Source organism: Pholcus phalangioides, unplaced genomic scaffold (assembly GCF_987345545.1).
Source record: "Pholcus phalangioides strain wild (caught in Gottingen) unplaced genomic scaffold, Ppha-v1.0 ptg000037l_1, whole genome shotgun sequence".
NCBI lineage: Eukaryota > Metazoa > Arthropoda > Arachnida > Araneae > Pholcidae > Pholcus > Pholcus phalangioides.
Window position 1 is genome coordinate 2,001,297 of NW_028301624.1, and position 27,376 is coordinate 2,028,672.

The 27,376-nt window shown below is 40.9% G+C and overlaps 4 protein-coding genes across 4 annotated transcripts in view; 3 read left to right on the forward strand and 1 right to left on the reverse strand.

The window, feature by feature from the left end:
• The first annotated feature begins 151 nt into the window (after nucleotides 1–151).
• Caf1-105 (chromatin assembly factor 1, p105 subunit) lies at nucleotides 152–6,265 on the forward strand. Its single transcript, XM_089253359.1, has one exon. It carries the CDS (start codon nucleotides 284–286, stop codon nucleotides 2,450–2,452), a length of 2,169 nt encoding a protein of 722 aa, XP_089109485.1. The 5' UTR covers nucleotides 152–283; the 3' UTR covers nucleotides 2,453–6,265.
• Nucleotides 6,266–7,115: 850 nt separating this feature from the next.
• On the forward strand, nucleotides 7,116–8,528 carry LOC149065887 (zinc finger MYM-type protein 1-like). The gene has a single exon (XM_089253318.1). The coding sequence runs from the start codon at nucleotides 7,116–7,118 to the stop codon at nucleotides 8,526–8,528; it is 1,413 nt and encodes a 470-aa protein (XP_089109444.1).
• Nucleotides 8,529–18,569: 10,041 nt separating this feature from the next.
• Nucleotides 18,570–19,928, forward strand: LOC149065888 (adenylyl cyclase-associated protein 2-like). The gene has a single exon (XM_089253319.1). It carries the CDS (start codon nucleotides 18,570–18,572, stop codon nucleotides 19,926–19,928), a length of 1,359 nt encoding a protein of 452 aa, XP_089109445.1.
• Nucleotides 19,929–21,758: 1,830 nt separating this feature from the next.
• LOC149065889 (prolyl 4-hydroxylase subunit alpha-2-like) overlaps nucleotides 21,759–27,376 on the reverse strand; it is a 66,057-nt gene continuing 60,439 nt past the window's right edge. Inside the window, exons 10-14 of the mRNA XM_089253335.1 lie at nucleotides 25,914–25,988; nucleotides 25,236–25,298; nucleotides 25,013–25,081; nucleotides 24,353–24,449; nucleotides 21,759–22,187 (exon numbers count right to left, since the gene is read on the reverse strand). Of these exons, the coding sequence (XP_089109461.1) occupies nucleotides 22,117–22,187; nucleotides 24,353–24,449; nucleotides 25,013–25,081; nucleotides 25,236–25,298; nucleotides 25,914–25,988 (375 nt within the window). The 3' untranslated portion in view covers nucleotides 21,759–22,116. The remainder of the gene's footprint in view (nucleotides 22,188–24,352; nucleotides 24,450–25,012; nucleotides 25,082–25,235; nucleotides 25,299–25,913; nucleotides 25,989–27,376) is intronic.

Genomic DNA, 27,376 nt, shown 5'->3' on the forward strand with positions numbered 1-27,376 from the left:
AAAACATACATTTAATTATTAAAAGCATTTAATAACCATATTTATGATTAATTTCAATCCCATTTATTTATAGTACATAATTTTTTTTTTTTACAAAGATAATTTTTTGTACACACAATGATTAGGAGCTGGTTGATTGGCAACGCTGATTCGGCGGGAAAGCATTTTATCATTGGACAAAGTAAGCTTGCGTCAATTGCGAATTTAGTTTATTAGAATAACAAACAAAATTAACTCATTTATATTTGATATAATTGTTTGTAAACTAAAGACGTAACTGAGAATGAAGTGCCAAATGCCGCAAATATCTTGGCACGGCCGCGATCCCGTCCTCAGCGTAGATTTCCAGGTCGTCCAGGACGGAGGTGAAATCCGAAGACTCGCCTCCGCAGGGACGGACGGCCACGTTGTTATCTGGTACGTTAACGTTTGCCCGAAAAACGTTGTCAGCGTCGAGTGCGCCTGCGATCTGAATCGCCACAACAAGTCCGTCAACGTTGTCAGATTCTCGCCAAATGGTGAGTTGTTGGCGTCCGGAGACGACGAAGGCGCGATTATTACCTGGAAGTTGAGAGAGAAGACATCGGTGCCCTCGCTGGACCTCGAAGACGGGAGCACGAACAAAGAGGACTGGGCACCCTTCAAGGTGTTGAGGGGCCACATCGATGACATCTGTGATATCTCTTGGTCACCTAACAGCGAATTTCTGGTGTCTGGCTCGATAGACAATTCCATCATCATCTGGGATGTCTTGAAGGGTCAGAACATACGCATGTCCAAGGACTGTAAGGGTTTTGTACAGGGCGTCTCTTGGGATCCTCTAAATCATTTCATGGCTACTCTGAGTTCGGATCGTTTTCTGAGAATTTATAGCGTCGCATCCAAGAAAGTTGTATATAAAGCCCATAGAGCGCCATGGATGGAAACGGATGAAAATGGTGTTCCAAGACCTAGCAAACTCTTCCACGATGACACCCTTAAGTCTTTCTGCCGTCGATTGACATTCACGCCTGATGGTAACTTGTTGTTTGCTCCCTCTGGTGTCAGAGAGAAAGGCGAGAAACAGATACATTCAACATATGGCTTTCCTAGGCATGATCTGACGCATCCTATGTTGCAGCTGCCAACGGGCTCGAAATACACTCTTGCTGTTCGTTGTTGCCCGGTTCTGTTTAAGCTGCGGGAACCAAAAGGAGGGAGAACTGTGACGCCAATGATTGAACTTCCTTACCGCATGCTTATCGCTGTTGCCACTCAAGATAGCATCTTCCTGTACGATACGCAGCAATTGCTCCCATTTGCATACATTTCTAACATTCATTACACGCATTTGACGGACATCACATGGTCATCTGACGGCCGTTTGGTGATGGTATCATCCACAGATGGTTATTGTTCCTTTATTATATTCAGCGAGGGTGAACTTGGCGAGATATATGTGCCGCCAGTCGAGCCTATCGAGAAGATCTCAAGCATTGCTCCGGACGAAAAGGTAGAAACTGGTAGTCATGTACAGAAAAGCCCCAAATTTCAAGCAGCTGCGGAAAATGGCATTGTCGACACTAAGGAGATGTCAAATTCGCAGAATGAGAAAACGCCTTCCCCGAGGAAGCAGAAATCACCAAAAAAGATTCCAGTCTCCCAGAAAAAAACACCAAAAATGTGCACAATCAAGCATTTCTTCACCCCTGGTAAAGAAAAAAAGGTCAAATCGCCAGAGCCCATCCTGAATCAGTCAGGAAAATCACCGAATTCTATGCTAAGCGCCCATAGCAAAACACATGAAATGATGGATTGTGATGCTGATGCATCTAAACGGGAACACCAAGGTGTTGAAATGCACGAGGAACTAGCGAGACCTTTGAGTCAAAGCTCAGGTGATGGTAATGTCAGTATCAGTCACGAAAAACCTGTCGTCGTTATCACCTTAGGTGACAGTAATGATGTGGTGGAACCCGCTCTGAAGAAGCTGCGTTCAGAAGAGACTGTAACACAATTGGCTAGGGTTGTCAAACATGTAGAAAACAATGAAGTCCAGAAAACGGGTCAACAGAGGAAAATGGACGATGCCAGTCCGCCGGCAATGAAAATCGACAAACAGCTACGAATTGATGCTGCTTTCAAGATAAAGCAGGCACAAAATAAAAAGACACCACTTTCACCTGCTGGCGCTGACCAAAATGTTCCAGAGGAGAAACAATCGCCTACAGAATTGAAATCCACCAACCCTGCATCATCAAGTCCTACAGCTACAAAAACTGAAGAGCCCATTTCCAAGGTGATGATTGAACCAATGACTGATAAAATTGACTCTAATGTTGTCCCAAGTTTGGCTAATAAAATCGACGCTAATTCTGTTCCAAGTTTGGCGAAATCGCAGAACACCAATAATATTGTTGAAAGGCCAAAGAAAAGAATCCAACTAGTTACATTATCAAATAAGGTGTCGTAGATTCCTTGATTGATTCGTGTTCAAGTAACCACCTCCCCCCCCCCCTAACTTTTGAAAGGAGTTTGATTATATGATGGTGCTTTTTCTGTGCTTAAATGCCTCTTGCGTTAAAGATGTATGGCCGTTTGCAAAAACTATTGTAATTAATGTATTTTTCCAGCAACGATTGGTGATGTTTATAGAGTCTGTAGAAATGATCTAATGCATGTTTAACATATCACTTAGTTCTAGGGACTGGCTTCTATTTGGATTTCGGGGGAGTGTGAGGCATCGTGGTAAATTTTTGAAATACTGTATAACGCTGTTTCATTATGTTTTTTTTAATGCCAGACCTGGTGCTGTTTGCTTGGGTTACCAGTGGCACGATAGGAACTACATATAACGTTAGAAAATGTGCCAGGGAAGATGATGTTGGTGATATATTGCTGTTTTGGCATAGTTTGAAGAAAAAAAATCTGAATTGTATATTTCAAATCGACCGTGAAGGCAGTTGATGAATTCCCAAAATGCTGTTTGGTGACTTTTTCTTCGATTGCCTGACCAGAATTGGTGATGCAGTCAACGCTCATTATAACAACCTCATGCTATAGCAACCATTCCATTACAACAACTGGTATGATAATTTCCAAATGCTTTCATATAAAAAATATCCTATATTTTTACCTGTCGATATAATGACCGCCTAATATAACACATTTACATTTTCGACAGAACAATAGGAATCACTATAACCAACTGTATTTGCTTTGGTTGGTGGTGAGTTTGAAAAAAATTATTTATTATTGCTAGCAAGGAATAGCTCAGATTAATCTATTTTAAGTGACATTTTCTTTTGGCGGTAAAATATTGATTTGTCATGAATCGCCAAAGGCAAGAAAAGGATGCCACTCGCAGAACGATAATTGCAAACAAAAAAGACAAAAAAAATTACAATGGTCTGGACTAGATGTGGAATCATCTAGGTTGAAAAAGCCCCTGTGCAAATGGAATACTGTTCAAATCTATGACATGGACATCCCGCCAGAGCTTGAGAAATTCAGGTCGCAATGGCTACTAAAAAATTGATAACGACACCTAAAACTTTCTGTGTGTGATTAATAGCTCGGGTAAAAGAAATGTGCTGTTGTCCTAAAATATTAAATTTTAATTTCTCGATTTGTCACACCTCGCAGCAAGGCCATAGTGTGTCTTTTTGGGGGCCCTGGGGCAGACATTTCCTTAGGACCCTTCTTGAAAGGGTTATTATTATGCAAAATGAGTTTAAATTTTTTGGAGCCCTCCTATTCAGCTCGGGGCCCTGATTGCCCCAGCCTAGTTACAGCCTTGCTTTGCAGTGTAGCAAGAGATGGTGTTGTTCAAACCCATCAAGGAAAAAGACGTTAATTCACATTTTATGGTTTACCATTTTTTATGACCAATTTTTTTTTTTGTTTTCTGTTAATGATTGCCACCACCATCCTCCCTGGCCCGTTTTCAAACATTATATGTGTTCTTATTGCTTCTCTGATAATCCTAGCGCAGGGCTTGACAAATCCTGGTCACCATGGTGACTAAAAAGAAATTTCATACTAAATCCCTAGCTTCTCAGGCAAAAGAAGTATGCTTGGCTCCCAAAATATTTGGTTGGCACTGAAATTTGTTAAGCCTTGCCCTAGCAAATGATGAAAAATCTGGTCTAACAATGGACGTACCACATATCTTCAACACCAAATTGACACTTTTTTTTTCTTTTCTCACACCTTTAGCCCGATAATAGGCTTGCATATAACTACTACTGCCCACTATGACTGCTGGCTCTGTCATGCTGATGCATGTCTCTGAGAAAATTTCCCAAGACAAAAAAAGGTGCCAAGTGGTATAGTTAGAGTACCAACAAAATACAAACTATGTTGGCAATAGTACAGCTGTTTTGGCCGCTTGTTTCAGGCAACTGTTTCTGATGGTAGCCTGGCATTTGTGCTTGTGATTTTAAGCAGTGTGACCCGTTATTCACTTTTTAATTCAATCGTTAAAAAATCCTACATAAGATTTCTGGTATTCCCCCCCCCCTCGCCAATTGGCGGTCGTCCCAATGGCTATGACTATGATTTTATAAGAGAGGCTTCCGCAGAATTGACAATTTTCTCTCCATTGCCAATGACAGAGCTATTAGCCGTTAATTTATCTAACCTGCTATCTTCGCATTTTTTAGTGTCATTTTCAATTATTGTCATTAGCATTTCTGCTTCGTCATACATATGCATGCTGGCTAATAATTATTTTCCCCGCAATGAATATTCCTTAATCCAAGGCTTGACAAATTGCAGAAAATAAGTGAGCGCCAGTCCAATTTCTTAGGAGCCAATGTTGATTGTTGTTCGAGAAACATGGGCGTTAATAATGTTTTTCTAGACTCTTCGGGAACTTCATAGCTTCTTTCCATGTTGAAAGACGTAATGAAATAAGGAAAGTTTTTTGTTATCCTTTGACTCGAATCTTGGCAATCTTTTTTGGGTGCCAACAACAATTTTTTAGTCGCATTGGCGACCTGGCACCCATGATTTGTCAAGCCCTGCCCGATCTGATTTTAAAAAAAAATTCCTTTTTTAATGGAAGTCAGTTTTATACTGACTTTCGTTTCTTGTCCAGAATGTGACATTGAAATGGGTGCCCGACAGCGGTCAGCAGGAATCGTGCCTTTGTTGAATTTTGACGTACTGTATCATGTAAATTTTGGAGGCTATCTAACTTTTTTGGCAGGCATTTCCATTTCTTTATAACTGGGCCTATAAGAATCCTAGGTACTGGGGTGTCATGGCAACTAGTAAACAGGTTTTGGCATCTAAAATTTTCGGAATGTGAATGAAAATTAGAGTCTATGAATGACACAAATTTTTCTGTTTTCATGTCAGCGTGTCTTTTAACATAGGAAAAGAATAAATCGCCAATTTGGCAGCAATCTTGCTTATAGAATAATCTTAGCCGTAATCTTAGGATGACCATATCTATTAAATCCAATAATTTTTGCAGATCATTGAGACATTTGAGAATTTTGTTGTGAATGTACATGCTGCGACTAATGTCTCAAGTCTGGACACTGCAAAGTGACAGGGTAGTTCCTGGTCAATGAGCAAAGCATTTTAACTTTGGACATTGACCATGACTCACATCTTACAGTTCCAATAACATGTTCAATATGTTGTGACGATCGGAGGAACATAGTATTGTGTAGTCCAGTGGTTCTCAGACTGCAACATCATTCCAATCCAATTATATTGAGGTGTGCATACTCGTTAGTCAGAAGAAATAAGAGGTTTTATAATCATTATTACTACAAGTGTGTTACTGGAATAGGCTTGGTGGGATGTCAGGTTCTATGCCTAAGGTCACTGGAAAAGATTTACTGGGCCAAGGCAGCCGCAGATGTTAAAAAGTGTGAGAACCACTGTTCTAGTCTCGATCATAAATCATGCATGTTGTATTTATTTAACCATGATTCTTAGAATTTTACTTTATGCTTTTTGTGTTCTTTTTTAGTGCTAATGTATTTGAATTGTTTGTAGTATTGTAAGTAAAAAATTGGCAATGAAATGTATGCGATAAAAAATTTGTTTTTTGTTTCTCTGATGATTGAAAAGTTTAAGCAGTTGTGTGTATGCTTTTGATAACTGTGCTGCGATGAATAATAGCCTCTTGGGCAGGGCCATATTATCGCATGGGCAAATCGGGACTTTGCCCAGGGCCCCCAGCTTGAAGGGGGCCCCCAAATCTATAATAATAAAGTCTGAAAAGTTGTTTTTTTTAAGTAAAACTTAAATACTTAGAAAAAAAGGAATTTCGTTTTCGTAATGCATCTAAACTTTTTAAAGAATAGAAAATATAAATATAATTTTTTTTTACATTAATAAAATATTTTTACAGTTATTGGGAGAGAAATTGAACTTCTATTATTCAACTGTAATACTACTTTTTCTAATAAAGGAAAAATGAGTTCCGATTGGTCGGTTCAGGGAATTTTCTGTTGATACCAAAAAAGTTAAATCTCAGATGAGAAGAAGCACCGGTGCTGCGATGCTAGTCGTTGTAAAGGCATCACAATCCATAACAGAGAAAAGCAAACAATGTTTGTTTTCAACATGTTTAACATTTTATAGCTCAATGGTAACTTCAATATTTTAAGTTTAATTATGTCCCCTCGAACTTATTTATCTGGCTCTGCAAAGAGAAAGTTGAAAAAACAGAAAGATGAGGGGGGGGGGAAATTGCTAGTTCATTAAAAAATTATTTTGCAGCACATGCAAAAGTCAATTCGCCATGTAATGAACAATCTAAAGCTGATGATGATGAAACAATAATTAATGAATATGATAATTCCAGAGCATGTTTGAGGAATGTTCAGATTCAAGATGATGATGATAGTAAGCCTAGTTGTGTAAGCCTAGCTGCTACTGAGAAAAATGAAAATTTTCTTTATCCAGACCCAGCAATGTAGACTGTTATTAATAATGAAATGGTGGAATATTTTATATGTAATCCCCCTCCTCAAAATACCGATTTGCTGTCGGAGACTGAAAGAGTTTTTGGAGGTGTGAAGAGAAGTCTCACCATTTCTCAATTTTATCATACCAAAAAAAATGGTGAAAAACTTTTAAGGAAATGGTTGGTTTTGTCGGCTTCATCGAAAATGTTATTTTGTTGGGTGTGCAAATTGCTACATGCCAATAGCAACAGCTCATGTAAAGGTCAGCTAATTGAAGGATTTTGGGACTGGAAGCATGCTGCTACCAGATTAAAAGAGCATGAAAACTCTTCTTCACATAAGCAAGCCATGATGGATCTGTCACTCCGGGCAAATGTCTCACAAAGAGTTGATTCATCTTTGGTACAGCAATATGAAGAGGAGACGAAGTATTGGATGTCTGTGCTTAAACGAGTTGTTGCTGTTGTGAAATTTTTGGCTATACGGGGTCTACTTTTTTTTGGTGATAATGAAACTGTTGGATCTAGGCACAATGGAAATTTTTTAGGCTGTTTAGAAGTGATAGCCAAATTTGATCCATTTCTTTCAAAACATTTGGAGAGATATGGGAATCCTGGCAAAGGAAATGTAAGCTATTTGTCCTCAACATGTATAGATCAGTTTATTCATATAATGGCTAAACAAGTCGAAAAACAAATCATTGACGAAATTCTGCTTGCCAAATACTACTCAATTATTATTGATTCTACCCCAGATATTACTCATCTTGATCAGTTGTGTTTTATGATTCGATATGTTGTCGGAGCTGAACCTGTGGAAAGATTTCTGAAATTTGTTCCAATGTACAGCCATAAATCAGAAACCCTAGCAGAAATTGTTTTAACAACTCTAAAAGATGCTGGAATCAATGTATTAAATTGTCGTGGCCAAAGCTATGACAATGCATCAAATATGGCCGGCAAATATTCTGGGTTACAAGCCCGAATAAAAAGCATAAATCCTTCCGCTGATTTTGTTCCTTGTGCAGCTCATTCTCTTAACTTGGTTGGTGTTAATGCTGTTGAGTCATGCAGTGGTGCAATGCAGTTTTTTTGTCTTGTGCAACAAATATATACTTTCTTTTCTTCATCAACACACAGGTGGCAGATACTAAATGAAGAACTGAAAAAATGTGGCGATTTATCAACATTGAAGAACCGCAGTAGTACTAGGTGGTGTGCTGATGCTCATGCCGTTAAATCATTAAGGAAGAACTATAATGCCATTGTACTTACTCTTAACAGATTAGGTACAGAAGAAAATGAAACTGCATACACAAAATTGGAGGCACAATCCCTTTTGAAAACGTTGAAAAAGTTGGAAACTGTACTGAACATCGTTGTATGGGATACCCTTTTACAAAGGCTTAATCAAACCAGTGTGGAACTTCAAAAATCTATGAATTTAACGCGTGTCACACTTTTGTACCAATCTTTAATTGAATTTACTCAATATGTGAGAGACAATTTTGAGGAGTATGAAAAATTAGCAAGAGATATGTGTGAGCCGGATGTTGATTACGATGTAGCAAGAAAAAAAATTAAAGCCAAGAAGCAAAGATCCTCATGCAGTACATAGCTGTGAAGTTGACCTGACACCTCGTGAAGCTTATAAATCAAGTATTTATTATGCTGTTTGTGATGCTTTAATTTCACACCTTTCTTTTCGTAAAGAGCCGTATAATAGCACAGCGAAAAAGTTTGCTTGCATGAGTGAAATGAAGTTGAAATCAAAACTTATGGATAAAGCGATTTCTTTGCAAAAATCCTACCCTCAGGATTTAGATGATTCTTTTCCTGAAGAGCTACAGCAATTTTCTTCACTTGTGGAAGATGGATATAATATTGCAGATATGTTTAAAAAACTGAAATGTTTAGAGCTGGAAGAGACATTTTCCAATGTTGATAGTGCCGTAAGAATTTTTTTAACATTGCCAGTAACAAATTGTTCTGGTGAAAGATCCTTTTCTTTGTTAAAGCGTCTAAAGTCTCCCATACGCTCTAGTATTCTGCAGGAAAAACTAAGCTCTTTAGCATTACTCTGCATTGAAGGAGAAGTAACAAAAAAATTGGATTTCAGTAATGTAATTCTTGATTTTGCGAAAATGAAAAGCAGAAAAAAAAGTGAATTACTTCACAATAAAACATTTTTGTGATGCATTAGCCACGCAACTGGTGATTTTATTGATGTGGTTAGTATTTGTCTCATACTTTATTATTTCTTGATAACTAAAGGGTACACGTGAAACAAAATGGTTTAAATTTTCAGTTTTATGTTCAAAAGTTTTTGATCGGACAAAAAATTCTAAAAATATGCAATTTATATCGTTTTACACCCGAGAAATCTATTTTAGATTAGAGGGGGGAGGGGGCCCCCCAAAAGTATCCTTGCCCAGGGCCCCGATTTGTCATGATCGGGCCCTGCTCTTGGGGCTAGAGGGCCATTGTGAGTTCGAGTAGGGACTCGAAATTTTCCAAACACCAGCAGTTGGCATAATCATCAGAGGATATTAGATCTTGTTAAAGCTCAATTATATTGGTCAATTTTACTAGCTACTCGCTTGTGATTTTACAGGCTGATAATAAAGTCACTGTGTAATAAGGTTATCTGGTAAACTCGCTGCATGTTCTATTAGGGTCAGTAAAGTTGAAGGGTGGGCTACTTTTCTCACTAATTGCTGGTGTTTTTGTTATCTCCTGGATACAATATGGGTGTGACTACTTCCCCTCCCTCGCTTCCGCTTGCAACCAAAGGGGAAGAAAATGAGTTGCTTGTTCATCTAGTAAGTGATTTTACTAGTTGTGTGTAATTGAAATTTTGAAACTGGTTCTCTCGTCAGCTATTTTACTCATAACTACTACTAAACCATATATAAAACCTCGTCCATATTCCTCTGTGGAACTTCTAACGAACACGGGGCACGATGATGATGTCAATTCATATATACACTGCTGGCCACCCAAATTGCAACACCAAGAAAGACAAGAGATATCGCAACAGTATTTATTTTGTAGATAACATGTTGACCAAGCATCAAATGATTAAATTTATAGACTTCTGTGAAGTGTGGTTCCTGCCAAAATCAGTAGCCAGAGTAGCCACCATTGTTGGAGATCACCGCTGCCACACGCCTCGGCATTGATTCAAAGAGACTTTGGATGTGTTCTTGGGGTACAGCAGACCAAGCAGCTTCCACGCGTTGCCAAAGTTGATCTGGTGTGGCAGCTGGGGATGTAATCTGGGTCAGTCGTTGAGCAACCATGGACCACATGTTTTCTATCGGCGAAAGATCCGGAGAGTGAGCTGGCCAGGGAAGCAATTCAATCTGGCGATTGACGAAGAACCTTTGGACAATGCGTGCCACGTGTGGTCGCACATTATCCTGTTGAAATATGGCTGTGGGCAAGCCCAGAAGGTAAGGAAGGACAACTGGCTCCAACACCTCGGAGATGTAGCGCTGGCTTTTTAAAGTACCGGCAATGCGTACTAGAGGAGTGCGAGAGTGATATCCAATACCGCCCCATACCATAATACCCGGCGCAGGACCAGTGCGGCGGTGCATAACGCAGCTGTTCAGCATCCTCTCTCCACGGTGTCTCCAGACTCGAATCCGACCATCGTGGTGTTGCAGACAGAAGCGTGACTCGTCAGTAAAGACAATTTAGGGCCCTTTCACACGGAGCGGATGCGGATGCTGATGCGGGTCCGGAAGAAGTTTTAACAATTGGAATATACTGCGCCTTTCAGACGAGCCGAAAAATCTCCGCACCTAGGAAATGTTCATGCGGGTCCGGACGTCGTCCGCATGTGTCAAAACCTAAGTGCGGGCTCCGCATCCGCACATAGAAGTTTTGACAATAGGTTTATTCGGAGCTATTCAGACGATGCGGATGCGGAGCGAATTCGTCCGCATCTTTGGCTACTTTTTGAAGGTGATTTTTCACGGAATTTTTTTAATTATTTGCCATAAGTACCCTTAAAAACACCATATGATGGTCCCTGCTCATTAATACAAGTATATAATGTACCTACATACGTGTATCCCTTCGTTTCCTTCTGAGATTGAGATATAGAAACTTTAACTGCCTTTTGTCCATATTTCACAACTTTATATAATAAAACCTGCCAACAACGGCCACTGACGGGACCAAAACTATAAGCCATTACGAATATTTAATTGACTACATACTTTAATAACTTTTAAATTTAATTTAAAAATTTTAATTTTTTTCTTTTTAAATTTTTAAAATTATTTAAAAAATATAAATATCTGAAATATTATTTTAAATATTTGTTATGTTTTTAAATTTTTAATCTTTTAATTTTTTTAAACTTTAAAAAAAATACTTTTATTAAACAACGTTATCCACGTACGGTGCTCACTCAGAGCCGGATTAAGACGTTTGAAGACCCTAGCGCTTGAATAGTTTTGGTGGTTCCCCCCGAATACCTACAAGTTTATTTTACTCAATATTTAGTCTATAAACTGAAAAAATGAAATTTTATATTTCAGAAATGACTAATCTAAGGATGGGATTTCACTCTAAAAGGTTTATGAAAGTTATTTTATAAAACTTGAAAAAAGCAACTAATAAATTGCAAGTGCAACCGATAATTTTATTAGTTGCTTTTTTAAAAGAATTATTATAAAATTTTCATAGTGTAATCCGTACTTGAGGCCGGGATTATACTATAAAGTTTTGTAAAAGATCTTTTATAAAAGTTAAAAAATTCAACCAATAGGCGCATCGGTTGCATTCAAGCAAATGCAACCGGTGATCTTAATGGTTGAATTTTTCACGTTTTATCAAAGAGCTTTTACAAAACTTTTATAGTGTAATCCCGGCCTAAGACAGAATTGTGATGTGAATATTTCTAAGCACAGACATTTTGAAAGTTCCCCCCCCCCCTTTTTTTTCATACTTGCAAATTCTTTGATATTTGCTGAATTTTTTTTTTTTTTTTTTGGAACATCGAATGTTTTGGATGTTTTTGGATTGGATTTTTCGAACATTGAATGTGTTTTTGGAATTTTCTTTCATATTTTTCCGAAACGACAGATTTTTTTTCAAAATTTTTTGAAAATATTTTAAGATATTTTCTCCCATCGACTACTTGTGAGGATCGGAATAGAGGCATCTTTAGGCTCAATGATAAAAACCACCAAAGAATGCCTCTAGGCTGCCTATGGGCACTGAATCAGGGGTGAAGGAGAAAAATAATTACAAAAATTGCGAAAAAACAGTTTTTATGCACGAATTTCGAACTAAAGATGCGGGCGATTCGTCCGCATCTTCAGCGCTCGTTTGAAAGGGTATGCGGACCCGCGTCCGCATCCGCTCCGTGTGAAAGGGGCCTTAATTCCATTGTGCCGTCCACATCCTTCTTTCATCGCACCATTGGCGGCGGAGACGTCTGTGGTTCTGCGTCAAGGGTAGACGAAGCAATGAACGTCTTGCGGACAGACCACTCTGCTGTAAACGGCGTCGAATGGTACGCGCAGACACTGGATGATGCGGTACAGACTGAATGTGCTGTGCTATGGTTCGTGATGCGGCTGAGCGATCCGTCACTGCCATACGCACGTCATCACGTGAAGTGGTGCACTGAGGTGGATGCGATCGAACACTCCTGCATCCAACGATCACATATCCGCATTACAGTTTGGTTTCGTCCAACACGACTACCGATTTCCCTGAAAGATAATCCACAATCTCGGTAGGCCACTATCCTTCCTCTGTCGAACTCGGATACTTGATCAAAAGATGATCGCTGTTTTCTACGAGGCATAATTGATCGTTTTTTTGAAAAAACCACAAGAAAAACACAATTGCCGTACTTCAAATCGTCGAAATCTCCAAGCCTTAAATAGTGCTTTGAAGTGGCGCCACAGGCGCGCGTGATGTGCGTCTGCGCTGAAATTCTAATCATTTGCATATCTCACCTCCGCTAATGCATGTTGTAAATTTCATATTATTTGCATGCTTCCTTTAGGGTGTTGCATTTACGGTGGCCAGCAGTGTATATTAGATCAGTCGACTCCACCTTTGATGCTGCCCCCCGTATCTCCACCCATGCTCTAGTCTGGAAGCAGAGCTGTCCTTAGGGGTGTGCAGTTGCACTGGGCCCTGCAATTACAGTAACTATTTCTTTCATAAATTCTGGCATTTTTATCTAGAAAGAACTGATTCCAAAATTCTGAATTTCCATCATATCTGGAATTATTACAAATTTTTAAGTTATTTCTTTGATATATTCTGAATTTTCATTTTCTAAATTTTCAATTCTCCTCTCACAGAATGGACAGGTTGATTGATAATGGATACAGAAATTATCACACCAGGCTCAGCATCTGGTTGGGGTGGCCCTGCCTGAGAGTCTTAGTGTGGGGTTTTTAAAAAAAGCTCGGGCTCCATGCAAAGATGTGGAGTCCACAGTTTCATATACATACTCACATCTGCGAAAGAGGCATACAAGTGGGACTAGACTTTTTGTCCCTTAAACACAGGGCCACAATTAGATACTTTATCAGCTGGAGCAAGGACTGAGAGACACCACTCAGAGGATTCTTCTCAGAATCTTACCCAACGAACTAGAGTCGGCATTAGTTTTGGCCCCCACCCCCCCTATGTAATGTTGAAGAAACAACAGAGAGTGTTGGTACACTCTCTGATGGCAAAAAAGGGTTAAAAAACCAAACGTGATTTGAATTAGTACATAGATTTGCTTTGATTTGATAGATGGCGGCAGGGGTTCCAGTGCAGCACAGTTAAGTGCAGTACGATAAAAGAAATATAATAGCTACTGCTACACTTAACCATACATGCACCTCGTGCACATTCCTCTGCAGAATTTTTAATGAATCTGTACATGTCGGAATGTGTTGTGTGTGAGTATGTATATATGTGTTACCCTGATGTATTTATGTTGTGAGAGTTGTTCTTGTAGGTGCTGCAACCCGTCTTCCATATTTTGAAGTAAAGATGGTTAATGTGCTTGAATTTTCATGTTATGTAAATGTAATGCTTTCTTATACACGTTTTTGTGCATAAGAGTTAAATAGCCGAGTGATTTTTTGAAACCATGCGAGCTTGCCGACGCCGACCCCTGCTCGTCATCCGAACGCTGTTGTCGTTGGCCCTAGAAGGGATTCTCTCACCGATGTTCTCAAGATAGACTCTTGATACTGAGGTACACGAAAATCCCAGAGCCTGCATGACTTCCGAGGTGGAGTGACCCATACGTGTTTGCCCCGCGAATCAAATGCTCTTAACCACTTTACGATCAACGACGTGATATTGCGTCCAAACGCCAGTTTGCTGCAACCCTATGAAAAAAAAGGTAGTTCTTTTACCTCCGTGACGGGGAGGTAAAAAGCTACTCTAAGGTTAAATAGGTTCTACATAAGCGGGAAAAGATAACAGGCAGGTGAGAGTGAAAAGAGAAATATATACTGTTTTCCTTTCTTTTTTTTTTTTTTTTTCCTTTCTTTTCTACTTTTTTCCTTCCTTTTTCCAACATGCCATTACGTCAGAACAAGGTTATCATATTAATCACCACAACTTCATCTGAATTTCTTGCCAATCGCTTGTAAGGGGCCGTTCAAGTATTACGTCATCATCGAGGGGGGGGGGGGGAGGGGAAGAGGGATGTTTCCGATTTGCTGACTTTTGATGGGGAGGGGGGCGGTTTGGATAATGCTTATGTCATCAACCACCCTTTATGGAAATATGAGTTAGGATTCAGAGGGGAAGAGCTGATGACGAAATTTTGCTGACAGGGGGGGGAGGGGGTCAAAAATGGCTGAAAATTTGCTGGCGTAATACTTGAACGGCCCCTAAGAGAAGCTCTTGAATCATTCTTCTTGCTCATAACGCGTTCAACTATGGCTTCTCCCGCGAGCAAGATTCCTTGTATTCAGTGGCGGATCATGATTTTGGGAGGCCCCAGGCGCAACCTGATCTGGAGGCCCCCCTATCAGGGGCGGAATAAAGGTAGGGGCTGTCACCCCCCTCCCCCCCCCTTGAGAGCAGAAAAATTAAATGGAAAAAAAAATGTTTTCTACGTTTTTGACTGAATAACAAACCAAGAAAATAAATTTGCTTAAAAAAGGGAGAAAATTCAGAATTTTTTCCAAAAAAAATCAGAACCGTCCTGAAAAATTGAACACATGGTCACAACCACCGCCCCCACCCACAAATTTGCCTTTATCCACCACTGCACCCTTTTAGCCCTAATAAGAACGAGATGGTTCACTAAAATGAACAATATTATGAAAATCATAACTTTTTTTTTATTTTTGCATCACCAAAACCATAAACACAAAAATAAGATAAGGAAATATAATGATATTCTCTGGTACTAGATGAAAAATAATCATACTCCCATTAAAAAAAAAAATCACAGTAAAATTCTGCATCATATTTTTAGTAATCTAAGATGTCCGTCCTGGTGCCTTCAGCCACACGGCAAAAATGGAGATCCGTCATAGTTTTAGTAATTTAATATTACTGATTAATAAAGATTTGATATCTCAAATATAATATATTTGATTTGATATAAAGATACTGATAATATTTAATAGAAAAACATTTCTTCAATAGAGGGAAGAAATTATATCAGAGTAAATATAAGAATTATATTTTTAATGGAAGAAATTAGTTCAGAATGAATAAAATTTAATGAAAGAAATTATTTCAGAATGAATTAAAATTATTGTCAATGAAAGAAATTATTTTAAAAATTTTTTTTAGAAATTATTATTTTTTATTTGTTTATTCTATTTTATTTTTACTATTATTATATTAATTATTATTATTTTCTCTTTCAGCCACCTCGTTGGGCACTCTGCCTGTTGTGGCCTTTGCCTTTGTATTATTTGTATTCAGAGTGAATAAAAATCTTCTATATTATGCCCCCCCCCCGTTTCGTTTAATAACGAAAAATGCCACAGTATAACATTGTGGCCCGCGTACTTTATAAAATGTTTCAATATGGCCTGCTATGCCTCAAAGGTTGAAGACCACTGCAGTAGACTCTCGCTAATCCGGTACGTATTAGACCACGGTGTGCCAGATTTTACCGAAATTGCTGGATATACTTTGAAGAAACCCATTGAAATAATATATGAAATTTCGTGCAAAGACATAGTCAGGACTTGATCAGCAATTAAGAAATATTAGAACGTGTTAGGGGTTAGGGCATCAGGAGAAAAGTGACACCACACCACCTAAATATCCTGGACTACTGGACGTGCTGGATTAGAGCACGACCGAATTCTCGAGAGACTACTGTAGTTGAATTGAAATGCTCAAATAAAAATTTATCAGATAATTTATATATTTTTAGTTTTGCTTACCGTTATTTTTGGAGATTCTGCAATCTAAATCCTAAAGGAAATCTTGAGGATCGGCATGAAAATTTTTTTCATTACAATAACACACATTACAATTACATTAACAGTAAACACTTTTCGGTCTGACACAAAGATGTTGTCTACCCAAGCCTCCTTGACCAATCCAAAAATGTAGCTCTTTTTTTTAGAAAGAAGGAAAAGAAACCCCCTTGATTTTTTTCAGCCGGGGAGGGAGTGTTAAAAGAGAAACAGAAAAATCACGTGATTCAGAATGCATGTCATTCAGCATTCATTTCAAACCCCACTTTTTTTTTGTCATATGGTCGTATGGTTACAGTCATAGATTGCAAATGTATATGTTGTTTGAACCAGCTTATAGTATTTCATTCAAACAAATGGGAGACAAAATCACAATAAGAGCTCTACTACAGCTTTGTCTACTACATTCATTTTAATTAGTACGAGTGTCTCTTCCTGTCGATGTCGCCGCTTGCCGATAGCCATCTTGCCATCCATTATACTGTATACAAAAGCTTACACCAAAGCTGTCGTATTATCGGCGCCCATAAAAGCATTTAATACTGTGGAATGAGACATCTGTTTATGCCTTCACTCCAATTTTCATTTCGGACAGACATTAGGACCTGCTGTTCTCACCCCTCCTCCTGCTTGTGCCCTTAGGGAAATACTGTTTGAAAATGACCCTCCCAGAATGATCGCTTTACAATGTCTCTTCTTTCTTTGTCGGGGAAGAACTGGCCCTTGAGAGCTGCGTCTTGTAAATTGTTCTTTTCTTTCAGTTCCCGTTTTTCTTCCATAACTCTAAAAAAAAGGGAGAGCAGATACTGTACTTAGTTCAAGAGCTTTGTTGATACGCATGTAAATTCATATGTAGGATGAAGCACACAACTATTTGGAGGCCCACCGCTCTGCTGAGGCCCCAGGCGCGCGCCTCATGCGCCTGTGCGGTAATCCGCCACTGCTTGTATTGCTAGAGTGCTCCTCACGTTATGCCGATGTCGCGTCAGTCTCGGGCTATACACAAGCGGTGATGTAAGGAGCGTATTCAATGAATCAGCCTCCCAATAGATCGCCTGCCCACACACCGCCACTGTCTCTAATTCAGCGTTTCTTAACATTTTTTTGCCTGTGGCCCCCTTCGAAGCATATTTGTTTTCTCGTGGCTCCCCTGTCTTACCCAGCGTCTTCGACCCTCATCTAGAAGTAAGATCCTTTATACATATTTAATTGATTTTTTCAGTGAATTTATACTGAACGGAAATTTTGGTAATAAGATTGGCCTCCAGACCACTGGCCTAGAATTTATTGATCTCCCTCTAATCCGAGTTCTATTCAGGACCGTCTCAACATCATGGGCCCCCCTAGGCAAAGTGATGCTATGGTAGTTCTATACTTGGCCGGAAATAAACAGCCTACATATTTCCTACTTATTTTCAAAATTTATAGTACTATACAAAATATCATAAGGTGGGGTGACTTATGGACATGAGACCTCCCCGCCCCCGGGCATGACCAAAGCCTCCTAGATACTACTTCTAGGAGGCTTTGGCATGACCCCTCACAAGAATGGGACTGACAGAGCTGCAGCCCTGGGCCTGATATGGTTTTCATTTTTTGTTGTTAAATTTAATATAGAGGAGGGGGTCTTAAAAATCTAACCGGGGGCCTGCGAAAAACACTATCCTAGGGAACCTGCTGCAAAATGCAGGTGGTGAGGCCCGGGTGGATCCATGCTCTAAGACTGCCGTGGTTTTGTTGGATTCTATAAGTGTATAGTCAATATTAGTGACTATAAAATCTTTATTTCTATACACCTTAATTTTTCTTCTTGGCTCTCTGCAGCACTCCAAACCACCTGTCATGGCCCCTTTCTAAATTTTCTTCCGTGGTCCCCCTTCACGTATTCCAGTACCACTAGGTAGAACTGCTTAATACACGTCGATATATGAATCTTTAATATGAAGGCGTCTTACCACTTGGGGGCCATATGGCCCCCGGTTGAGAACCCACTGCTCTAATTCAATTGCTCTTGTGTAAAACAATATCATGCGGTGACTGTCCATTTAAAAGGCTTATATTAATCTTGCACGGGGAACAGTCTTGGTTTGCGGTATTTGACGTCTATCATACACATCGAATCTCACTCACAGCACCGTAATCGAGTTCCGTTCTGAAAGTGTTCGAATCACCTCCGTCCTTCACCCCGTCTTCACCAGTTTGTGACGCACATATCCACTACAGAGATGGCAGAGCGTTCCAACCCCCTGACACTGTGGGACGACCAGATGAGTAACTCTTTCCAGAAGTTCCTGACTCTCAGCAATCCGATCGGCAGCGTGGTAAAGAGACAAGCCGAACTCGTCCACGACGTCTTTTACAAGCTCAGGTTCGTGATCGAGCAGGCAACGAGCGTCCCGGACGACCCAGCGGTCGACAAACTGCAGCGGTTCCTCGGCAAGTACACGGAGCGACTGGCCGAAAGCATTGCAAGGGTCCAGGAGCACAGGGAGAACAATCGCTGCCACGTGCTGTTCCCGCACCTCTCCACCGTCAGCGAGTCTATCGAGGCCTTCAACTGGGTCGTTGTGAGACCCAACCCGGCTAAGTTTGTCAGGGACTGCCGAGAAATAGCGGCCTGTTACGCACATAAGGTCAAACTAGACTTCAAGGCCCAGGGCTACACCCACGCGGAACGGGCCAAGTCGTGGCTGGAGGTGCTCGACAGGTTGGAATCCTTCATCAGGACATACCATTATAACGGCCTGAGCCGTAACCTCGAACAGCTGGTGGTACCCGCGACCAACGCGTTCTGTCCCAGCGCAACGTTCTCGAGAGTCATGACGCGATTGCCTCTGACGCTTCGGGGTGGGTTCTCGTCGTTCCCTCCGGAATTGACGGCCAGGTTCTCGTTGCTGTCGTTCAAGGACAAAGTTGGGAAGAACTTCGATTGCGCCAAACCGTCCTCGTCGACGCCGTCATTCACGAAACAGTCGGCTGACAGCGACAAATTCCGCAGCATAGACGATCTGTCTTCTAAATCGAGCACCGACTGGGACCAAAGGGTGGAGCCAACCACCGCCATCAGTAGTAATATCGATGGCACTGGGGACGCCGGGGAGCCCTGCGTCGTGGACATCGAACAGGACATAGCCAAGTTCTTCATAGAGAAGGGCAAATGGCAGATAGAGCGCCAGAGGAACGCGACGCTGGAGGTCGAACCGAACATGCAACACGAGGTGATCGTTCACGATTGCGAAGACACGTCCGTTTCCGTGAACAGCAAGGTCACGGCTATAACCATGGAGTCGTGCAAAGGGGTCAGGCTGATATTCTCCGGCATCATATCGATCGTCGACGTCATCAACTGCAAAAACGTCAAGGCGGAGGCCCTGGACAAGCTGCCGATGATGAGGATAGCGAACAGCGACGCCGTCCAGGTGTACCTGAACGAGAAGGCCCTCGGCGCTCAGATCATCCACGAGAAATCGTCCAGGATCAGCATCTGCTTGCCCAACGGGCAGGACGATTACGAAGAACACTACGTCCCCGCGCAGTTCAAAACCGAGATCATCAACGGGGAACTGAAGACCGTCGCTGTCTGAAGGGACATTTTGTTCACCCTCATGTATTCAATCCTCACGTTCTCAAAGAACTGTTTCTCCCATCCCGAAGTAAACTACATTCTCATCAGACGAATTTAATTTACAATAGGCCAATTAAAACATATGCAAATGAAGTCAAGATTCGTGATTCCTTTAAGATCCCCCCCCCCCCCCGACGGGAAACTAATTCAAGCGGGGCCTATTCTATTTATCTGCAGGTCTAGCTACACCACATGACCTCTCTACTCGGTTACCTTCGGCATAAACACTACAATGTGTCGGCCCCCCAGTGCCGTTTTAAACACATGGGACACGTCCTGGCATGGCCCGGCGGGGGGGGGGTGGGAATCGATTGCATAGGGGGCTTAGTAATAATGCGATTTGTTACTATGATTTTGGAGAGTAATTATGCAAATCAGGCTGGGTACATCTATCTAGCTAGGGGCTCCAGAATATTACTTTGCCTGGGGGGGGGGCGGCATGGTGCTGTTAAGACGACCCAGGTGATTGATCTGAAAGGGCTGTGGTAGGATATGTCGATGAGATATCCAAGCTAAATATACAGATTTCACGAGTTGTTCTCAGAATCATTCCTCACCAGAGAGATTCTACCTCCCTCTTGCGGAAGAGAGAAGGTGAAAAGACACTCAAACGGCTTTCAAACGTCCGAGTTACGAACCGAAAGATTTTGCGCTTCCAGAAAAATTATATATTACCTTGGCAATATTTGACAGGAATATTTTAATCAGACACCTGTTCCCCTTCCCTCTTTACTGTTTCTGGTAAATTGTCGAATTAGCGCGATTTTAAACTCACGGACGTGGAATGGATACATTCTGGAGTCGAAGAGTGTTGTAGTGAAGCGCTTGATGAGTAAGCTATTATGGACTACAAAATGTAGGCAATCACGACCACTTATCCAAACGTGCAACTGATAGCTTCTGCTATGGTTTGGGTCACTTCTCATAGAAGGCAATTAGTAAGTTAAGGTTGCATTTCAATGTCTGGTAGCACGGCCCGACTCTGACATGAAGGTAACCTGGGTAAAACAGGAATTTTTCGGTTGATAATAGAATACGCTACTGTTAATATTCGAAGTCTAGACTCTTCACGAAGTGGTTGCTCTAGTCAATCTGTGAATTCTCCCACACTTCTTAGCGACTCATTACTCAAATTTGTGACTGGCCGTGTTGCGAAGTTTGAAGACTTCGGAATTGAAAACATGAACAAACACTTTTTTTTTGAATCAGGAGACCCCGGGGTTTGCTTATGCAGAAATCAAGCCAGTAGTGCGCATGAAAACATGTGATGCGAATTTGATGCACTACCAAAAGCTCCCTACACCTCTAAGTCACTCTGTCGGTTACTTTAATTCGTTCACACTCTCTTGGTCGCTCACTGACGGGTTTTCTAAGTCACTCTTTTGGTCACGCACTTGCTTGCACACTTTGTGGGTTACTTTATCGGGCGCTCACTGACCTAGTCCCTCGCTCTCCATCCAGGCAGAGGCAGATTTATGGTTGTGCCGCCCTTCTCCCACACGTCTTGGCGACTCATTCCTCAAATTTGTCAACTTTCTGCCCTGAGTGAGCCCGCTTCGCAATCCCCCCTCCCTTACTGTAGATACACCTCTGGGATCCGGGGCAAATTAACAAAGGCATACGGCAGGCAGACATAAATCTAAATGTGGATAAAGTCACACGAAAAATCCTGACATCTGCTCAATTCCCTCATCCAACACGGAAGACAGATGGCAGCACTTCTCGGTCCCCACTCTGTGTACATTTTAATATCATCTTAAATTTCCATACGCAATTAATTAACACAGTATTCGAAACAAACAAAACTTTATTCAACAACTCAATACAATCGTCCATTCATTCGTGAAAAAAAAATGTATGACATGAAATCATGTTCTCAATCTTCAACATCGTAACGCACACGCACCGAAACATGCTAACATCAACTTGAGTATACACAGGCCGTAATAAAAACAAGCACAACACACACAGACATACGTACAAAATGGCGCCTTTAGATGTCCCCGTTTCCGTGCCGAAACAAAGTCCAAGTGAGAAAAATGTTCGAAATCGTTTAATCATGTAAATATTCTTTGGCCACTTATGCATGTTTAGGTATTTTTTTTCTTCGTGAGGAACTTCATTCAGACTATGTTATGATTGAAAGCTCATAAATCGGGATTCGTGCTGCACCTCCTTCTGAAAGTTTGGCCCTTTTCACGGATCCAGAAATTCGCAACTGCAATAAAAGAGCCAAAATATATATATATATCTACTCTATAATATAAAATCACAAACTCGAAATTGGGCCTGTTGCTAAGCAACCGAGTGACGGAAGTGGGTGAAGTTTTTGAGTGACGGAAATGTGTTACGTTTTTGTGTTACGGAAGTCGGTTACGATTTTGGGTCAAATATCCATTTAACTCTAGCACATATTGGGACCCATTTGACCCATCGGGACCATGTTACGTGCATGTACCGAGAGGCTCCCATATCCTACAGCAGGGCCCTTAGGCTGGAATTTAGATGGCGAGCCCCTAAACCAGCTTTTCAGGGCCCCACTGTGGTTAATTTTTTAGTGTGAAAAATCAAAAAGTGATAAGAATCGTTCTGGTCCTGTCAGCCCTGCCCTTGTGGGGGGGGGGGTCATGCCGAGAGGTATGTATAATATACATATAACAACAGTGCTCCCAACACGCAGGGTCGGGGTACCCGGTGGGGGGGATTGTACGTTTACCTTCATGGGAAAGTTAAAAGTTTTCATTTCCAGGGGCCCTTGATGGATCTTATTGTTTTCTTGTTGCTTTAACGTTGAAAAATTTGCGATAGCGGAAGCACAAGATATATCCAGTCTGGGGGGGCTCCAAAAAATTTGCGAATGCGGTCACGGGTAGTTGCGTGGGTGGTCCTGGATTTTATTCGTTGGTAAAACGAATACAAATGAAAATGTTTCATGGCCCTCGCAGCGGGATATGACTGACAAGCTTCCAAGTCGCCAAGTCGGGGGCCCTATGCTTACAGGTTTCATTTTGGGGGCCCTGGACGAATCTCATTCTTTTCTGTTGTAGAATTTGCAACAGTGGATGCCCGAGACAAAGACAGTCTGGGGCTCCACTAACAGTATGCGAATTGGTGTCCCGGGTAATTGGTAGGGGGGCCCTGGATTTTATTCGTTGGTAAAACGAATACAAATGAAAATTTTTCACGGCACTCGCAGTGGGGGATGACCGACAAGCTTCCAAGTCGGGGGCCCCATGTTTACAGGTTTCATTTTGGGGCTCTGGATGAATCTGATTCTTTTTGTTTTGTAACATTATACAATTTGCAACAGCGGAAGACCGAGATAAATCCAGTCTGGATTCCCCACTAAAAATCTGCGTATTGTGTTCCCGCTACTGGATGTGGGGCCCTGGATTTTATTCGTTGCAAAATTGAAAAAAATGAAAAATTTTCGTGGCCCCTTACAGGGGTGTGTCCGACAAGCTTCCAGGTCAGTGCTCCATGGGAATGTTGATAGGTTCTAATTCGGGGTCCCTGGATGTATCTCATTGATTTTTGTTGTTTAACATTGTAAAATTTGCAACACATCGGTAGCCCGAGATATATTCAGTGTGGGCCCCACTAAAATTCAGCGAATTGAATCTGGGGCTCCAGTTTCTGGGGGTGCTTGATGAATCTCATTTGTTTTTTGTTGCTTTATAATTATTTTTATTAAAATTCTCTTCTTCAGTAAGCTGGTGCTTTCACACGTCTCTTTCCATAGCACTCTATTGTAAGTAACAATAGAGTTGTCAATCAGTATTAGTTTTTTTTTTTACTGGCATGCATAACCTTTTCAGTCCACGAGCCAGATACGCGGTATACCCACCATGGACTTGAGGGTTCCCGGGTTGGCTCATGCGTTGACCTCTTAGTTGGTAAACTCAGGCTGCACGTGCACAGAAGGAACACCAGTGAAATTGAACCGAGGACGACTCTGAATCCGCTGTTGCATTGTGTTCAATCGACCTTATGGCGATCCTTAAAGGAAAGGCTGACAGGGTCAATAGAGCCTGGCTTTGAAAACGGCAATGAAGGGTGGCAGAAAGGGTCTGGGGCAGAAATTTCAGATGAGGAAAGAAAAAAAGTTCAAAATAGGAAATTTTTAAATAGTAAATGTGCGTGTGCCACCCCCTTGTTATTTACTTTTCAGAAAAGGCAGGGCAGCAGTTGCACCTTGGCTACAGGTTCCTCGAACACGGCTTCATCCCATGGATCCCCACCTCCTGTAGTAGGTCCACAAAAAGTGAATTTTAGGGTACCCTATAAATATTTTTATATTTAAGGGTATTTAAAATATTTGTATAACTATTTTAAATACCCTAAATTTTTTAGGGCCTATAGTAATATTACTTATCTACTTACCCCATTTGCTTCCATGTAAAACAGGACAAGCTCCATGCAGTGTCAGGGGGTTTTCTCTTCCGTTCAGCTTCAGGTTATACCAAAACACAGCGGAGCCCTGAAAAGATATCGCGTGATTATTTTTGAGATTTCTTCAATTCGTCGGTGTTGCGATGAGTTTAAAGAGTACACAACTCCAAAACCTTCGTAGATAGACTAGGCAGTATCTATAGAAGGCTTTGACACAACCCTCTTGCCCCACGTCTCTATCACAACGCAGGCAATTTACATCCGTTATTATTAACTACTGATAAAGCCTAACCTAATGTATATGTTAAATGTATGACTCTGTAGTATCAAATAATTGAAACTACAATGTTGTTCTTTTTCCAATTTTTTCACAAAAAAATAATCTTCCTCATTACAGCAATAATTATAACTAATATTGTTGAAAAATAGAAAAGAAAGCATTTGTTGAATGAATATGAGGTTGGCAGTAGCAATGCCACATAGCATCTGCCACTTTCACTTTGGATATGGAAGGCAGGTGGCAGCACTTATTGAACGAATAACACTGACGCCATAAATACGCTAGGTATAATACACACATAAAACCTTCCGGGGAAATTGTTATAGGATCTATATTCGACAAGTTGAAGAAATTGTCATTTAGAAACTTACTTTTTTCGGCCAAACACTTGCTCCAATTTTGGGGAATACAGTAGCACCACCTCTCGTTACGTCTGAAAGCTATAGGAAAGATCGGTAGAAAGTATATATCACAAAAGCTACTCGCATTTAGATGAAAAAGTACGTATGATTGATAACAGGGCCTTTTGGAAATTAAACATCGATTAGATCTGCATTCATAGTGTTTTCTAGAGGCCGAGGCAAAATAACTTACGTAAAACATGAGGGTAGCTGTCCTGTCCCCAGCTTCCTTCTCCCTTGGATCGACGATACGCAACTGCAAAAACACATTTATAAACATTAAAATCATTGGTATATTTGAAACCCCGTATTTAAAAAAAAAAAAAAAAAAAAAAAAAAAATTAGAAATTCACTCATAGATGGCGTTGTCACGAGAAACTCGACAAAACACATAAATTGCTACATTAACAAACATTTTGATATTTATTACGACTTTACTACCGCATTCCAATACGAGTATTCTTTCTAGCACAAGCTAGATGCGATCAGAATGCATTCCATCGTGCTTTGCAACCAGCTGCAAAAAAGCATGCCAAAATGCAAAACAGCTCATTTCTGGATCTCAAAAATAAAGTTTGCAAATGTAGTTGACATGTACCTTTAATTATTTATGTCGTTCTTAGCGCGGTATTCACCGACATGGTTTAAACTGATAAGAGATCGAGACGGATATTGGTTAAATTCATGTTTTTCACCAATCTATGTTGATCTCTTATCCAAAAATTCTGACTACAGTTTAAAACACCCCGTAGTTTTTGCCCACCCCGTATCTTGAAAAATGAATATCTACGCCCTCGGCGTTTTAATCAACCTCCGTCGGAACCCATAAAGTTGATGGAACATCCACAAAAAAAAATTTTGAATGAGTTACCTCTTCTTCCGTTTTATCGACCAGTAGGTAATCGTAGTGTGGCGTGTAATGGCCACCCATTCCATAATTGGCGACCTGCATCAAGAAAAAAAAAAGGATGAAATTTAATAGGGATAAGTTTTTTTAAGACGTATATAAAATGTTTCAAAAAGTCAACGTATCCAATTACAGTAGAGTCTCGTTTATCCGACATGAACGGGCCAAGAACGTTGGATAAAAGGAAATGTCGGATAATAGGGAGGGAAAAGGCCTATTAAATGTTAAACAAAACGACAGAAAAATTAACTGATAAAATGAACTTACAGTTACAGAATATTCTCAAGTTAAATACAGTACTTGAAAAGTTCAGTCCTGTGATTGATACAAAGAAATTTTTTATCGTAGTCTGCTTTCCTATCGAGTGCCGTTTCTACGCTGCCAAGTCTTTGTAGCATCATTACGTCGCTTCTTGTAGCTTCTTGTTGCTCAATTTACAGGGCGTCCGTAATTAAAAGACCCTATTTTAAAGTAGCTTACAGGCGAAACCAGTCATCAGAAAATTGTGAAATTTCGTTGAGGACTTCATAAAGGGGGGGATGGGAATTTGTTTCGGGGGGGGGGGATTAATTGCACACCACCAGGGGGCGTTTACGATTTTAACAATTGTTGAACACTTTTACAATTGTCACTGCAACAAAACATGTTCCACATGATGGGCATCATTTTCAGACACCATGTGAAATCGCAAGATGGCATGTTCAACAACCAACCGAAGTGTGTGTGGGGAAATGTTCTGCACGTGGAGTGAAATGCTGCCTTCAAGGTCAGGTGAAGTTCTTGGATTATCATGACTTACCAGACGTTTCAATGCCGCCAAAGTCAAAAATCGCATGAATTAAGGTCCGGGGATCGGGGAGGCCATAGATTAGGGAAGTGCCGGCTGATGACAAGTTTTTCTGCAAAATGTGTTTTTAAGAACATTCTTAACACACACTGCAATGTGTGGAGGAGCTCCGTCTTGCATAATAAAGATTGTCTCTGCAAGGCAGTGACGTGATTGCAGAGCCGGAACAATTTCGTTCTGTAACAGCAATGCATATCGCTTCCCGGTGATCGAACATGTCACTGGACCTGTAGAATGTAACTCCTCGTAGAAGTAGGGACCGAGAATAAATGACGCAGTAAATCCACACCATACCGTCTTTTTTGGTGAATGCAACGGAACCTCTAAGATAGCGTGCGGATTTTCAGGTTCCCAAATTCGGCAGTTGCGAGTATTGACTGCACCATCCAAAGTGAAAATACGCTTCGTCTGTCCGGAGGATAGTCTAAGGCCATTCTGAATCGACCTAGAAACTGCAGTGAGAACCGGAGTCGAGCGCCATAAGCATGTGGACGCAACCGCTGCACAAGTGAAAGTTTGTACGGATAATATTGGAGGATATTCCGCATGATGGACAGTTGAACGTGGCCTATTCTACGCT

What these genes read in the sequence shown, in the direction of transcription:
- LOC149065888 (XM_089253319.1), top strand. Translation starts at nt 18,570, where the DNA reads ATGGCAGAGCGTTCCAACCCCCTGACACTGTGGGACGACCAGATGAGT.
- LOC149065887 (XM_089253318.1), top strand. Translation starts at nt 7,116, where the DNA reads ATGTTATTTTGTTGGGTGTGCAAATTGCTACATGCCAATAGCAACAGC.
- Caf1-105 (XM_089253359.1), top strand. Translation starts at nt 284, where the DNA reads ATGAAGTGCCAAATGCCGCAAATATCTTGGCACGGCCGCGATCCCGTC.